General features: G+C 42.4%; 1 protein-coding gene across 2 annotated transcripts; it reads right to left on the reverse strand.

Moving 5' to 3' along the window:
- Positions 1 to 104: 104 nt before the first annotated feature.
- LOC149076919 (organic cation/carnitine transporter 2-like) lies at positions 105 to 13,095 on the reverse strand. Of its 2 annotated transcripts, none has more exons than XM_089244637.1 (11): positions 12,884 to 13,095; positions 11,806 to 11,925; positions 10,042 to 10,346; positions 8,626 to 8,856; positions 6,722 to 6,918; positions 6,393 to 6,635; positions 6,163 to 6,297; positions 4,720 to 4,832; positions 3,288 to 3,411; positions 2,396 to 2,468; positions 105 to 2,128 (listed from the first exon to the last, which is right to left on the reverse strand). In XM_089244637.1, the coding sequence occupies exons 2-11, from the start codon at positions 11,822 to 11,824 to the stop codon at positions 1,442 to 1,444; spliced, it is 2,127 nt and encodes a 708-aa protein (XP_089100763.1). In that variant the 5' UTR covers positions 11,825 to 11,925; positions 12,884 to 13,095; the 3' UTR covers positions 105 to 1,441. The 2 variants fall into 2 exon arrangements, with proteins under 2 accessions (XP_089100763.1, XP_089100764.1); XM_089244638.1 differs by having other exon boundaries at positions 10,042 to 10,342; positions 12,884 to 13,094.
- Between the last annotated feature and the right edge of the window lie 3,393 nt (positions 13,096 to 16,488).

Here is a 16,488-nt window from a genome sequence, read left to right on the forward strand (position 1 = left end):
ATACGTTCACCACAACGAGCGGCGCTACATATGTCGGAGTAGTTTCAGTTCAATTACATTGACACAACACACAAAATCATTCACTGACAAACTCAACATACATCTCTTTAACCCAAGTCATTCGGGTATTTAATACTCGCTTTACCCAGAATCCCTAACAATTTAAAGTCTGGCCTTGCTATGTGGATTGTCTCAGAAATGTGCGCAATCAGTATTTAAAATCATATTCACGCATTGTATAAACTCCACATTTTGCTCAAGATTTTTCCATGAAAAAAACAATTGCGCATATCACCATTTCAGAGCTGCATGAAAGTTTCGACATATTTATATACAGTATAATATTATTACTATAAAAGTAGCGTTTTTCATCAACCTTTTGTTCGTGGGGAACCCTTTATGTTCTAGGGAATCCCTTGCAGCAATGTCCGTGTTCTGATGAATCCTCACAATATCCATGTTCCAGGCAGTCCTTTCTTAGCGCCCGAGTGGCGTGGTGGTAAGATGCTCGTCTACCAACGTGAAGGTTGCCGCCAGGTTTCAGGTTCGAATTGGGGGGAAGAATGTAGATGATAAGATATTTTCCCCTAACGAACTTGAGGTGGCCATAGATAGATGATGTCTTCATTTCCAGTCCACGCGGAGTTGGTGTTTGGTGAAGTAGGTAGTTCTCGAAATAATATCGATGTTCTATGGGACCTTATGACCACGTTCTTTGCTCCGGTAGCTAGAATGTAACTGTGGAAAATAAGTACATAAGTGGGCTCCCCCCGCCCTATCTTCGGAAAACCAATGAAAAAAACCGGCATTTGCTGAATATCAACTCGATGTACTTCGTCTGGCCTCGTCAGGGATTGGCAAGAATCGTAGCGTCGGGCCCTCAAACGCAAGCCCGCGTTGCCAACATTGCACCGATTATAATGCATGTATGGCCCAAAAAGATGTACGAATTTTGTTATGTAACTACGACATGTGATTTCTACAAATATTTTGAATGATTACAGCTTCCACAGAATGCAACGCCATGTTTCGCGTAAACTTGTAACTAATTTAAAATTCCAGTTCGGTTCAAAATTTGCTGGGACGACACTGTGTCGTCGCCGAAAACGACTACACGCTTATTGCTGCATCTTTATTGGAGAGCCAGCAAAGTTTGAACCGAAATGAAATTTCAAATTACAAGTTTACGCGAAACATGGCGTTGCATTCTGTGTTCATACAGTGACACTTTATTGTACGTGGTGTAATAATTACTTTGTGCATGGTCTTTATTTGGTCCCCATGGTCTCTTGAAATGATATCAATTTTCTTTATTTACATCATCTTTTTATATTTGCACTGCTGTTCATCACTATCACTCGCGAAACCCTGAGTGCTGTCTCGGTGATGCTTAGGGTTTCCTTGGAACTCCGGTTGAGAAACGTTGCAATAAAGACTCGGATCAAAAGCTTGTTTCGTTCATCTTGTGGAAGTGATCACGCACGTCCCCTCGTGGAAAGTCCCTGAGGGAACTTTGTGCAGAATCGTTGCACCTCACATCAGCCAACCTTTCGATTCCCCATATTTTAGTGAGTTCGTCTTCCAAGTCTGTCAATCTAGATTCGTTGTCGTCGATGTCGCAACCAAGACCGAAAAGGTTGTCGTTTCCGTATCCTGTATCAGTGGTCATTTGACGGCTCGGACCGGGTATAGCTTCGGGGTAAGCGTTTGTGCTCGAGATGGTGACCGACTCTTTGCGGACCGAGCTGATCGATCTCGCGGCCTGCAGATCGGGACTGTAACAAGTGACCAGTCCTTCGCTGCTGACGTCGTCGACGTCATGTCGTCCCGATCTTCCACAGCTGCCCTTTCCGACCGTCGTCAGAGTCCTACTGAACTGCTCGCCGTAACTTGTGTTAGCGCTGTTGCGTATCGAGCTCATGATCAGGGCTTTTGTGGACGCCAGCCTGCTCTGGAAATGATCCCGGGTGCTCTTGATGCCACCGTCGATTATTATGTTTTGCTCGACCTCCTTGCAAACATTGGGCAATGGACGACGAGTGCTTATTGGAAGCAGAAACGTTAGACACCCACCAATGACGCACAACGTACCACTTACGGCTTTAGGCAAGAAATATTCATCGATATCCTGGAAGAAAATAAAAAAAATATACATAATAATAAAATCTTTGTTTCAAAAAAAATAATTTGGTCATTGCGAATGAAATGGCGTTTACAAAAGACGATTCCTTCAACAAAACTTGAATCCCCCTCTCCCCCATCTCCGGGGTAATATCGTTAACTTTGGGAAACAACGCGTTCAAAGCCCCAGTCACGATATCAAATGTGAATTTGTTGTTTTCATCAAAGTAGCTCGTCATCGAAGAAAATAGATAAAATAATGACACCAACTCACCAAAGAAGACACGTAATGTCCGAGCAACGAAGCACTTCTTCCCCAGAAAAGACAAAGCCCTACTCCTATGGACCTGTGTAATACAGCACATGAATGTAAGCATTATGTATAATACACACATTTACATAGAATATAAATCTTCACGGAAGGCATTATTACGAGAACATACGGAAGGAGGGGAGGGGAGGGGAGGGGGCGGTGTTGAAATAAAACGCGGACAGAGATCTGATTAAACTTAAAGCCGGGTTTTCCTAGAAGCAGGTTTCTACAGTGCGTCCAGCGTGAAAACTCTGATTGTTCAAAAAAAACTTGAATTTCAAGTTTTTAACCAATCAGCTTTTTCGCGCTGCACACGGCGCAGAAATTCTACTCCTAGGATAACCCGGCTTAAGTGTTTGAGGTAACAGCGCTGTGTACGACGTAGAGTGATTCTATTTCTATGCGAAGAAGACAACAAGTAAGATCTTGTATCAAATGAAACCCTACGAGAAAACTGTGTTCATTGAGTCATAGGGATACGCAGGATTTTCTCAAGTGATTGGGAGGGGGAGGGGGAGAGCGAGAGGATTCTTTGTTATAGCCCCCCCCCCCGAACACAGTTCACGCAGGTATCCGATTCTCGGAATCGGCACCGCTACGGATTGGTTAATAACCGGAATTTCAAGTTTCTTAACCAATCATCAACGTACCAGCGGAAACCAGCGTACACTATGTTCGTACCCGAAGAAAGCATACTTCTCATTAGGAATTCCGCGTAGGAATGTTTACGAGGTGCAGCTACGGTTAAATGGTACTGCGAATAACACAGAGATTCGTGAAATTTTTGAATTCATGAAACGAACAATTTGTTAACCGATTAATTTCTATGGATTACGGAGAATCTTATTCATACCTTATTCCTGTTGGATAGACCTTAATGGAAAAAAAGAATAATGTTGGGATAATGGACCGAACCACTGTTTTACCGACAGACGTGAGGACAGGAGACATCAGCTTTATTGCCAACACTTTAGATCCTGTAAAAGGACAAATTATAAAATCAATTTGTTTTTTCATATTGGGTTAAAAGGAAAACCCTTCAACCTGAAATAACTTTCGGACGTAGAACTGTGCAGCTCTCTCAGACGATATTTCTCTTTTAGATGCAAAAAAAACAGCAGCTCCGCTAGTGGAGAATTTTGGAAGTTGATCATTGGAAAATCATCATCCAAAACATTTTGGGATCTCAAAATGTCTAATTACAGTACAAGATTATAGAGCATTATTTAGTAATGTTGTACATTAGTGACACCCATACTTATTTGTCCGACCATTCTCTCCCCCTCAATTGTTTTTTTTCATCACCTTGGAACCTTCCAATGCTACTCTATGGAGTGATATGATAAACAGCCCCGTGTGTAAGGCAATGGTTCTCAAAGTGTGCGTCACGGCTCCTAGGGATGTCGTGGCGACTTTTTACTCAACGTTTATTCGTAACCCCTCAGAATAAACGTTGACTGAGGAAAGGGAACTGAGGGGTAACTAAGGTTTCAGGGCCACTGCTACAATGAATATTCACGCAGAAGTGATTTCAAGAACATAAATTTGCATCATTGCCAAAGGTGATCTGTTCAAACAAAACTAGCTTATCCATTAAACCAAACTGGACCACGGTCCAGAAAGAGTCACAACTTGCAAAGGTAAATCATCCGGCTCCAAGCGGCGCGTCCCTCTCTGGTACACTTCACCTGCTAAAGGTACGAATATAGTGCACACGCTGGTTTCCGATACTGCAGTTGCTGATTGGTTAAAAACCTGAATTTCAGATATTTTAACCAATCAGCAACGGCGCCGACTTACAGAATCGAAAACCAGCATGCACTATGTTCCAACCCCCACTAAAGCACGAGCTGGTAGTGGCTCTTACAGGTATGCTCCAAGCTCCAAAATCTGATCTAGACAGGAGACGTCTGTGGATAATAAGATATCAACACTTTATCACGAATCAGTCTTCTATTGACTGGGGGGTGGGGGAAGCTCTTGTATCCCCGTTTCGTCTCGTCAGAAAACTGCACACTGTCGGGATTTAAGCGACTAGACATGGGAAGAAACCACCTCATGACCCTCGGGTTTGGTAGGAAGGTGTACACAATAATGCCTTGTATGTACAATTATTCATTTGCTTTTTTGACCTCCGAAAGTTATTTCTGGTTATAATGGGACTTTCCCCCTGAACACTCAAGAATAAACGCTTATTTGTTATAAATTCTGGTACATTCGGAGCCCCTGAATATTAAAAAAAAAAGTGAGATAAATATTTATTTTAGGAAGAAGTTGTATATCACTTGGAGAATCGTCGTCATCCAATTGAGTTATGTAATACTCGATGAAAGATGATGAAATCGACATCAGACCACCAATGATAAGGAATGTTGCTTGGACGAATCGAGGACCGAACCTTAAATACACAAAACACAATAAATTACCAAAAAAAAAAACAATCTGTAAAATATTTATAAACAATTAATAATAATTGTTATGCACTCAAGGTTAGCTCAAATAAGCCATCTACACCCTAGCTACAGGCCCGCAGCTAGAAATTAATATCGATGGGAATGAAAGTGGGGAAACAGTAAGCTTAACCTCGTGTGGTTCTATATAAATCAATAATATTCTCACAATTTAGGGGAAGGTTGGTCGCACCCCCCACCCCACTTCCTTGTTACTGTGCGGTCGCGGTGGCATCGTTCTGGACTATCATCGTGAGGATCCAGGTTCGAACCCCACTTACGGCACACTTGTGGTCGGCTGAAGTAAGTTTACCTACCTCGAAGCACGAAAGCGTGCCGATCTTCCATTTGAAAGAGTCGCTCCACAGAGAGTAGATAGACCTTCGGCACGATACTCACACAACACGAAAATTCAGGCATCTGCTATTTTCTATTCTAATATGCGATACAGATGGCAGCACAACTGGAACACTAAACAAACATGACTCTGACAACATAAATACGTAATGGTAGCACGTTCCCTCAGAACACACGTTCCAGAATGTACCAATTCGTTGGAAAATTTAATAGAGGAATGTTTACGAGTTTCATTTCCGGTTAATTAGTAGAAGTAGGTACCCTTCCTTCGCTACGGCCCTGTTTACGTCATTTATATGAACCAAGGGTGTTCAACCTTTAGGAGAGTGCGGCCCATTTCATTGATTTGAAAACGTGCAGTGGGCCGCTTAATCGAGGGATCTGGAATACAGCTGCTCACTTGCAGATCACTTAAGTGATCTACAAGTGAGCCGCAGGCCGTGCGATTGATCTAGAACTGTGCCGCGGATCACTTGAGTGTTCTAAAACTGTTCAATGGGACACTTAGGTGATCTGGAACTGTGCCGTGGATCACCCAAGTGATATGTAAATGTGCCGCAGGTCGCTTGAGTGATCTGCAGATGTGCTGTGGGTCGCTTGAGTGAGCTGGAACAGTGCCGCCTGCCAGTTAAATTATCTGAAAATGTGTCGCGGGACACAAGTGATCTAGAAATGTGCCGCATACTTGGCTGATCTAGAAATATGTCACGCGGGTCATACAAATGATGCACCAAAGGGTCACTTAAGCGATCTGGAAACGTGCCACTGAATGAAATTTTACAAAATTAGGTTTGGGATTTGCGGGGGGGGGGGGAGGGTGCACATCAGGTGACTCCGAGGGACATGGGTTGATCATAATTCCAAAGTTACATAGAGTTATTTCCACCCTACATCTGCATCAATGAATTTTATCGAACTCACCGATGAGCCATGAAGTATAACAGGATTACCATTCCCAGATCCATGAGACCATTCACGAAAAGAAGAGCGTATTTATTGGCTTCCAGCTCCGGGACGTTGACCTTCGAGGAACTGGAATCGAGGAACACGACGAACCTGGCGGAATTTAAGGAACGAATAGACTTTTAGAGAGTAAAAATCTTTTCTCAAATTTCAACCTTTGAAATGGAAAAATGGAAATGTTCAATCACCATATGCAATAAAGCGTAAACGTATAGCGACGAACTTTTGAAGAGCAAGTGACCGACTCGAGGTTATGACAGGAGCCCGACGGACCCAAACACGAACGTATGGCTTTGGTAAAATGCTGCAGGTGCAGTCGAAAATTCTGTGGAAGTAGGGTCTTGTTGAACCTGGCGAATCTCAGCAATTGGTCTTCGGCTTCGGATAGGCGACCCTCCACCAGCAACCATGGAAGAGAGCGAGGAATCAGCCTGTAGGGGAGAAAAATAAAGATATCTGAATTTGATGTCTTGGCCATAATTCCATCTTTAATACTAAGAATACGCTTTTAGCTTACCAAAAGTATCCTATACACACTATCCCAGGTGACGTCACGGCGACTTGCGTATACCTCCAGTTGCGAATCAGCCAAGCGAGTACTGAAAGCGTGATGGTACCGATGGGAGCGAAAACCGCCATCAGTAGAATCGATTTCAAGTGATACGGGTAAGATATCGTCTCCAGCAAGAGAATTATACAGAGACATTGAATACCCTGTGTCGAATTAAAAGATATGGAATTAGTGAGAATTTAACAAACTTTCCATGTGAACCTACGACCTACCATTGCAATGCACTGAAAATATTGATGGTACAAACACACACAAGAAGTAGAAGAAAAAGCTAAATCCATGAGCTAAGCTCGTCATTGTTAGCTTTAGAGTGGCGGGGAAACCAATATCAATCAATTCAATTCAATTCGTAATTTAGTCTTACATCAAATAGTGCTTGAAACTACCAAAAAAAGCGAAGCCCCTGTCAGACTCTAACTTGGCGGAGGACATGAGATCCCTGAGTACCCACTAGCGTATGCCTCTGACGCCTATAGGGGGGGAGCGGAGTCGTCATCCATCTTTGAGCAGAGAATAGGTTTCCACTCCAAGTGATGAGTCGGAAATCATTAAGAAAATGCAGATAGAGAACAGGAATCGGCTATAGTGATAATATATATTAAGTCAGCCTGGTGTTCCAAGTAGCTCTAACAAAGAGCATGCTATATGAAGGATAATACAGCGTGCTGATTATGATAATGTAAGCAAATGATTTTTGGAAACTGTAGTCCGCGGTCCTTCCGGTGCTCTTGGTGAATTCCGCGAAGGAATTTCGTTCAGTGTAGAATTTTCCTCTGAAAATACTCTGATAAAGAAATTCAAAGGCTTTTTTGTCCTTAGACGGAGCCAGTTGAATACACTCCATTATTACAGTGCATCCCGCTTGTAAAGTTTTCAAAAACCGTCGTGAAAGACGTTGCAAGCGCGAAACGCTTTGAACGGGAAATCTCGTTGTGTATTTGGTAAGAGTTGGAACCACGAAAGTGAATCGTGCTCATCGGGATCCACTTTACACGGCGATAACTTCATCGCCCTTTCCGCATTTTACTGGCGAAACGTTGATCCTAGAGACATTCTTCCAAATGGAAAAAGTATCCAAATAACGTGTAGATCTCAGATACGTCATTCATGTTGCAATGGGTTGTATAGTTATTAAAATTTTAAAAAAAATTAGCTTTTATATGGACGCCCTGTCCTCAAAAATTCAATTAGAAACTTGTTGTCCCTGTCTCTCACGAAGCCAAGAACGAAAATTCCACGTTTTCAAGTGCAATATTCGCCGAGATATTTAAATTGAAAATTTTTAAAGAATAGCAAAAACGAACAGACAAGCTCATTTATGCTGTTCTTTTCCAACTTATCTCCGATTTTGAAATTTAAATATCTCCGCGAATATTACACTTAGAAACGTAGAAATTCTATTTTTGGCCTCAGAAGAGACAGGGCAGCAACTTTCTAACTGAGCACAGGGTGTCCGTATAAAAAGGTTTTTTTCAATAACTATACAACCCCTTTCAATATGACTGACGTATCTGATTTCTACACATTATTTGGATATTTTCTTCTGATTGAAAGTATGTCTCTAGGAGCAACGGTTCGCCAGTTAAATGCTTCAAAGGGAATTATGGAATCATCCTTTATAAACCCTTTTCATTAACTTCATTCCATGTTGACTTGATTCCAGACATCACTTTTTGATTCGCATAATACTGAGGTCCTTTTGGAGGCTGTCCATCCATCTCAGCTTTGGTCGAGTACCAAATGGCTGGTGCAGCGGAATATTTCCATAGGAAAGATTTTTTTTTTCATATCGCAGCATGAGACACGTTAATTGAAATTCAGGTTATAAATTATTTAGTTTGATAACTCACCGCAACGAACACACCTTGCAGAGCATATCCCACAGCAAAGAGCGTAAACGTCGATACGAAATGCAAGCCGATACCCGCGGCCGTATGGAATAGAAGAGCCAGGAACAGATTGTTCCTGCGACCGAAATGGTCACCCATGAAACCGAAGACCACGCATCCGATTATCGTCCCAGAGAAATACACGTACGGCAGCAGTTTCAGCAGATATTCCCTCTCGCAAACTAAATTCCACTGCGAACGCAAAAGAAAACAAAAAAGAAACCATCAATGTATTGTGTGTGTATAAACGATGTGTGTTGTGTGTGTGTATATACATATATTTGCTAGTATTTTATCGATATCTGTCCGTAAAAACATATCTTTGGTCAATCAAATATATGGCAAAAAATAAGAAAATTCACCGAATTAATCACCGAGCACTCACTGAATTGCGATTCAGACTGCAGTTGACGGCCTGGTTAGGTTATGTGCCCACTCTTAAACTGCTTTTGAACACTTCCTGGAAAATGGCGCAACTATTAGTTCCAAGAGACAAAACTGTAGGAAAAAAACAAAACTCCCCAAGAGGTACGTGGAAAATGGTCCGTAATGGCGGAAAAAACGAGTGAAGTGATGAAAAAAGTGCAAAACATGCGAAGAGGGTACTCAAGCCTTTTACGCATTTCAAGTGACACACCTCATATGCATGTTTAAGGGGTTAGCAATCCTTCTTCGCATTTATAGGTAGAAAACGAATTCCCCGGGCTGGAGTCCAGTCAACAGCAACCTTGTGGGGGAGTGGGTCATGTGTTACCCACTCCATCTGCGTTCAAACACCATCTAGTGCAGCGAAAGAGTGTGCCCAAACTTCCTTATAAAATGTCACCACTACTAGCTCCAAGAAACAGAACTGCAAGTCTGTACCATAGGTGATATGGTGGAATAAGAGTCGACTAGAACTGCTCATAAAAAGTGAATACAACGTGTGGTTTTAACTTGGACACAGCCGGGAAGACCTCGGGTGCATGGGAGGGGGGGGGGGGGTTCTTGCTACAGATCTGGTAATAAAATTTTGAAAGTAAGAATGCAAATTTTCAAGCTGATAATAATCTCATTAACTAAGGCAAGAAATAAATTGGAAATGGCTGATAGAGCTTGCTCTATTTACAATTAAAAAGGAAAATTAAGCTGCGCGCGCACACACACATACACATTTCCTGCTGAATAGAGGTCTCCAGAAGATTGTCTGGACATCATGATTTTCAGACGGCAGTGATGGAATGAACAATCGGCTAGACCTTTTCACAAAAAATTGGTTGAATCACGGCGGTGGCGGTAGAGAATTGACAAGTACGCCACTGAAATATCACCTCTACAAAATGGAAAGAAAAAAAAACCCATAATGTTTGAATGACATACACTGCTGGCGGCACTTACTTCTGTAACCAGGGTCCATTCCTCGTCACCGTTGATGAATTCCCACCCGTGAACGCACGATCGAGTTCCCAAGGAGTGATCTGTAGGATCGACGTACATCTCGCACGAAGCATACAGCTTTCTACCCTGCGCCTCAACCAGAGGACGGTACTGACTCTCTCCGATGGAAGTGTCGTTGGTTTCATTGTACCGGATCCGACATCTATGCATTTGAGTCGCGCTGTATAATTCTAGGATGCGGTCGGTGAAAGTCCATGGCAACTGGATACAGCCCAGCAGGAAACTCGCCAGTAGCTGGTACCTGCCTGCCGAACACATGGATCATCATTCAAGCATTTACAAGCTTAATAAATAACGGGTGGTTTTTCAATAAAAAAATGCAGAATCAAATAAAATTAAGAAGCAAAACAACATCAGTATTTCATAGTGGGTTTTTTCGGTAAATATGATAAATCGGTTATTACGCATATCACCAATGGTCTTGGTAAGTTTGATAAATTTATCACTTGTATCTTTACTACTTGTAGACCGTATATCTAACTTCCATGCAGGGTGCATAGCAAACAGAAGGTATGGAATTTTACTGGTGAACCATTGATACTAAAGACATACTCTCAGTTAGGAAAAGTTTTCGAACAACGTGTTTGTTATATATGATATAACAAACAGATATGTTATTCATGTTTCAAGGGTTTGTATAGTTATCAGAATAAAAACAAATTAACTTATTATACAGTCCCCGTGCGCCCCAAAACCCAATTAGAAAGTTTTCGCCGTGTCTCTCCTGACGCCAACAAAAAATTCCATGTTTCTAAGTGCAATATTCACTGAGATATTCGAATTCGAAAAACGGAGGAAAGTTGGGAAAAGGCAGCTTTCTAAATGCGGAAAAACCGTTTTACCCGCATTTAACACTGTTTTTTCCTTAAATCTCTTCCGTTTTTCTAATTCGAATATCTCAGTGAATACTGCACTTAGAAAAATCGTGGAGCTGGTCAATGCACCACAGACACTCTTGTAGTTTCTTGAGGTCAGTTTCGACGTCCGATCACATAAAACTCAAAATGTATTGTTTTTTTATAATTTGCATATCATAAAAAAATTAATAAATTACCATTTCACAACACAAAATGTGTCATTCATGCAATGGTGGTAAATAAAAATTTTCCCGCGGGCCCCTTCCAAAGTACTCACTGACCCCCGGGGTCAACGGACCTACAGGTTGATAAGTGTTTCTCAACTTTGTTTTTTCACCTATGCACTTTCTGTTTGGAGCACATGTTTTTCTCGTGCCCCCCTCCCCCAACTCCTAATCTAATCCCCTTCCTCCCAGGAGTATCCATCCTTTCCACTCATTCAAATGATTTTTTTGAGCAAACTAAATATGCTCTAGACTGAAATTTTTGAACTTTCCAAATCGACGAATTGTCAATTCACGTAAAGCAATGGGTGCTCATCCTTTCGTTATTTCTCACCACATTCAAGAGAAAGAACTGTTTTAGGACGTACTGGGTTAAGAAAAACTCTTTCTGCCTTCCCGATGCACAATTTAACCTTTTTTAACCAGTTTTTTTTAACCTTTATTGTTTTCAAGTCAATTATAGGCTAATTAAATATTTTCTATGATAAAAAGATGGCAATGATATAAGTAACTGAAACACATACGCCTACCAAAAACGTTCAGAATTTTTTGGAAGACCCGGTACCTAAATAAAACAAATATTAATAGGAATCATGTTTATTAAAGAGATTTATACTTCCTACCAGGAGAGGCGAATCCCATGCTCGAATCTCTCTGGACCAGGTGTAACCGGTATCACATACCAGAAGTCATTACCGGATCGTTGACCGCATTCTTTCCGCCTCGCATGATTTTAACCGAAGCTGAAATCGATAAGATGTGAAATTTCATAAGTTTAGCATAAAAACATTATTGAAGTTATCTTATTATCATTATTTCAAAATTAAGAATCTGAGTATTTTTCAGGGGTTTCGTGTTTCATCATGGACTGAATAGTTCAGAATCGAATTAGATTCGAAGCCTCATTTTGTGAGCACTATATACGAATTTAAAACATACAGTGGAAATCCGTTATAACGGGAGTTCACAATCATCACGAGGAAAATTGACGAAAAACACACAAAAAGGTCATATTGTCTGTCTGGTGGGATCACCGTGGAATAATCTTCTATAACTTTCTTTCGAAAAGATATTTCTTGCTTTTTTTTCCTTTATCCTTTTTTCCCAAACAAATTTCTGGCAAGAGAACATTGAATTCATTTCATTCAATTTTTTTCAATCAACATGATGCAGGGTGTATTCATCTTCACATACAATTTTTCCGCTAAATTTTATGTAATAAATCACACTTTTTTCTCCTGTTCCAAAAAACTCCTGAAAGTTTAATTTTGAATGCTGACCTCTGATGAACCCCCCCCCCCCACAAGTTTATGCTCACCATATTTCTAATTCTTTCTAATTCACAACTTATGAAATCCTTTAAGTCAGGGCTTAAGTCCCTAAGGTCAAAAGAAAACATTCTACAGTGAGAAAAAACAACCCACACACATTTGTGGCACCAGAGCCTGAAAAAATTAAGCAGTTAGACTCAAAATTAAACATATACGTAATTATTGTAAATTAGAATTCAGATCGATATACATCGATATACGATTACGATGGCCGCGAAAGCCTTTTTTGTAATTAATTATAGTATTTAACTCCCGTATCGTGGCCCCCTAATATGTGACTGCGCCCTTTCCATCTACTCTGATACCCACACACAATCATTTTTTAATAATCAACAAATTAACAGTAAATAGTAAGAGAATGACGCCGTACCTTTTTTTTATGATGGCGATGACGCGAAATCCGCCGCCACGAAAGTCCGTTTAGTGCAAACTATTAAGGATTTCGGATGCCGAAAAATTGCCGAGTTAGTTTTTTGCATTTTCTTTTCAGTCTTGATGTTTCTCCTCGGGCCGACGTTATGCTCTGGCGAATTTAAAAACGCATTTTTTTTCTTTTATCACCAAACATAATGGAGAAGGAAATGTTTGTAGAGTCGTGGATCTTAAAGAGGGGTGTGGTACGAAATAAGAACATTTGTAAGGGAAAAGAATGGCGCGAAATGTACGTACGAAGGAACACAAGTGGCATGACCCCGCGACACGTCCGTGCATCGTGCGTAACGCGCACACTCCTTTTGTTTTCCCCATGCCGTAAGTTTTTTAGGTGTGACACACATTTCTTTTCTCTGCAATAAAGAGACCTTTTTTTCTTATACTTCTGAAAATATGAATAGATTCCCTTCCTCTTTTTTTTATTCAACGAAAATAGTTTTTGTTTTTTCAGATATTTCTGTTGTATCTGATGCTAGACACTCACTCATTCAACTCCCTTTCGTAGATCGTAAGTACGTGAAATGCTCTGAAGAGGTAAAAAGTCATTTGTTTTGATTGGAATGGAGATTGCGAGAGTTATCAGAGCATTGTGATCGTCGCGAGCGGAGCCGCAACGGGGAAGGGAGTGGGGGGAGCAGACGTTTCTGGTGCCCTGGGTGCTGCACCAGATGAGGGCGTAAATGTCTCCTCCCCCCCCCCCGCCCCCTTTAACCCAAGGTTGCGCTCAAGCCTTTGGAGAGTGCGAGCTACTTCATTAGTTTGAAAACGTGTCGTGGAACACTCTCGAGTAATCAGGAAATGCGCCGCGGGCTACTTCTAAAGCAATATTTAAGTGCGAACTGGAAAATGTGCCGCTTGTCACTTCAGCGACCTGTAAATGTGCCGCGGGTCACTACAGCGACCTGTAAATGCGCCGCGGGTCACTTCGGCGATCTGCGAGTGTGCCACGGACCACTTGATTGAAGATCGGACGTGCCGCGGACTGCTTAAGTGATCTGGAACAGCGCCAGCATGGTCCCCCACGTTTTGTAGCAAGGCCCTTAGGATGGGATCTTTGCCGAGCTCACTGATCAGATTTTTCACGGGCCCTCTACAGTGAATTTATAATGTGAAGAAACAGATCTGCAAATGTGTGTGTGTGCTACGGACCACTTGATTGAAGAGCGGACGTGCCGCGGACTGCTTAAGTGATGTGGAACAACGCCCAGCATAGTCCCCCACATCTTGCAGCAGGGCGCCTAGGATGGGATCTTTGCTGAGCTAACTGGTGAGATTTTTCACGGGCCCTCTATAGTGAATTTATAATGTGAAAAAACACAAAAAAGTTATAAGAATCACCCGGGCCCCAGAGCCCTGCCAGTCCCACACTTGTGGGGGCCATGTTTCCTAGGTCACTTAAGTGATCTGTAAATATGCCGCTCGCTGTTTAAGTGACATTTAAATGTGTCTCGGGTCATGAGATTGATCTGAAACTGTACCGCGGGTCACTGAATCGATGTGGAAATATGCTGCGGACCACTTAGGAGATCTGGAAATCTGCCGCCTGTCACTTTAGTGATCTGCAAATATGTCACGTACCACTTAAGTGATATTTAAGTGCAATCTTTGAATGTGCTGCGGACCACTTAAGTGATCCGGAACAACGCCCAGGTCTCGTAAATGATTTGTAAATGTACCGCAGTTCATTTAAGTAATCTGTAAATGCACCGCAGTCCATTTAAGTGATCTGGTATAATGTGTGGCTTAATTTATTTTCACAAAAATTTGGCTTGACGTCGCGGTCCACATCAGAGGACTCAGAGGGACACATTTGTCCCGCGGGCCATGGGTAGAGCATACATGCTTTAACCTCTTCTTTAGCATTACACGGGGGAGCCAAAATCACCATGTTCACGAAGCATCTAGTTGCGGCCCTGATCACAAGAAAGGGCTTCTATAAAGATCTCATCCGGTGTCCATCTCGTGGAATGCTGATGCTGGGAAATTTACAACCAGTGTGTTTCCCACCAATAGCCAATTATCTCGACTGGAAATGTAGTTGACGCAGGGGGTTCATTTGAAGAGATTTCATGAGGTCCATGAGCTTGGCTAAGAATTATATTATTAAATTATATTAAGAATTATATTAATCATTTGTCGCACCACGGTCATTTTCTGCACACGAGGGCTAATTAGACCGGGACCTACAATTTATTGCCGATTCAGAACAGCAGGCTTGTTTTTTATACGCATCGAGAGGTTGGTGCGCTAACCCCTAGATGGGACACTCCCTGCGGTAGCAATTTTTTGCTGCGGTCAAGTCGCCGTTTTTTGTTGTACCCCTGTGTCCGTTTCGGAATACCCTCTATCGTCAGATAATTGTCAGGCAAGTGGCCTACGGTGCATCCATATGGTATTCCGACCCCGGCGTCAGGCTCTCAAGGGCGGTTCAGGCTCTTCAGCGCCCGCACCTCCTGTTCATCACTCGAGCATACAGGTCCACGTCGAACAAGGTACTCCAGTTGGCCACCCACAACCCTCCTCTGGGCCTCGTTCTGCAAGCGGAGAATCGCCAGGTTCGGCTGCTTAGGTTCAGGGAAGACGTCACGTTTTTTAATACGAGATTCCTGGCCGACAGGTTTGAACGCCCGGTCCCCAGCGTTCCCCAGCACCCGTCCAAGGAGCTGCCCACGGACCAAATTGCTCTTTTCCAGGCGCCATTCAACGAGCAACAGTGGCAGATCTTCACAGATGGCTCCAAGAACTCCGACGGCGTGGCCTCTGCATTCGTGGCATTCCGCAACCATGTCCGAGTACAAGACTGGAGCTCCCGACTCAACAATTTCAACTCGATCTTCCAAGCCGAGATTTTTGAAATTCTCCAAGCGGTCCGCTTCGCTTCATCATGCTCTGAACCTTCTATGATCTTCACTGACAGCCTCTCTTCCCTCCACGCCATATCAAACCCGTTCAACCGAACCCAACTGGTGAACGACACTCGCAATACCCTCCTCCTGCACCCACGCATACGCCTTTCATGGATTAAAGCCCACCAAGGATTTAAAGGCAACGAGGAGGCCGACACCCTAGCAAAAAGCGCCACGACAGCCACTTCTGCCATCACTCTCCCGCTGCCAGCTTCGCACGCGAAGTCACATTTTGCTTCGCTGGTCCTCCGCAGGTGGCAACTCATATGGAATGCGGAGGAGACTTCCACCAACGTTAACCTCATTGTCCCAACGGTCTCACGTGGTCAGGAGGCATAGACTTAAGATATAAATAGACCGCGCACGCTATTCATAAAACTTGTCGAACGTGAAGAAAAGATGAGCAGTATTGTCGGGGAAAGAACAGGTTCTGCGCTATTACATTTGGCGCGTTTTCGCAGAAGCTAGGATGTTGCTGTAACGAAATTTGACTCAATTCGATCAAGTTGATGAAAACTTTCCTTCATTTTTTCAATGAATTTCACTCATTTTTATGTGAAATATTTAGGGAGTATCAGATTTGAAAAAATAAATTCTATAAAATAAACAAATATTGGAAAACGGAACAACGTATATG

The sequence above is a fragment of the Pholcus phalangioides genome, unplaced genomic scaffold (assembly GCF_987345545.1).
Source record: "Pholcus phalangioides strain wild (caught in Gottingen) unplaced genomic scaffold, Ppha-v1.0 ptg000015l_1, whole genome shotgun sequence".
Classification (NCBI taxonomy): domain Eukaryota; kingdom Metazoa; phylum Arthropoda; class Arachnida; order Araneae; family Pholcidae; genus Pholcus; species Pholcus phalangioides.

Bases quoted from the DNA above. Each gene is read 5' to 3' on its own strand.
- LOC149076919 (XM_089244637.1), bottom strand. The intron at 4,833-6,162 runs GTGAGTTCGATA...TGTGTATTTAAG, and splicing joins TTATACTTCATGGCTCATCG to GTTCGGTCCTCGATTCGTCC. The intron at 2,469-3,287 runs GTATGAATAAGA...TGTATTACACAG, and splicing joins GTCTATCCAACAGGAATAAG to GTCCATAGGAGTAGGGCTTT.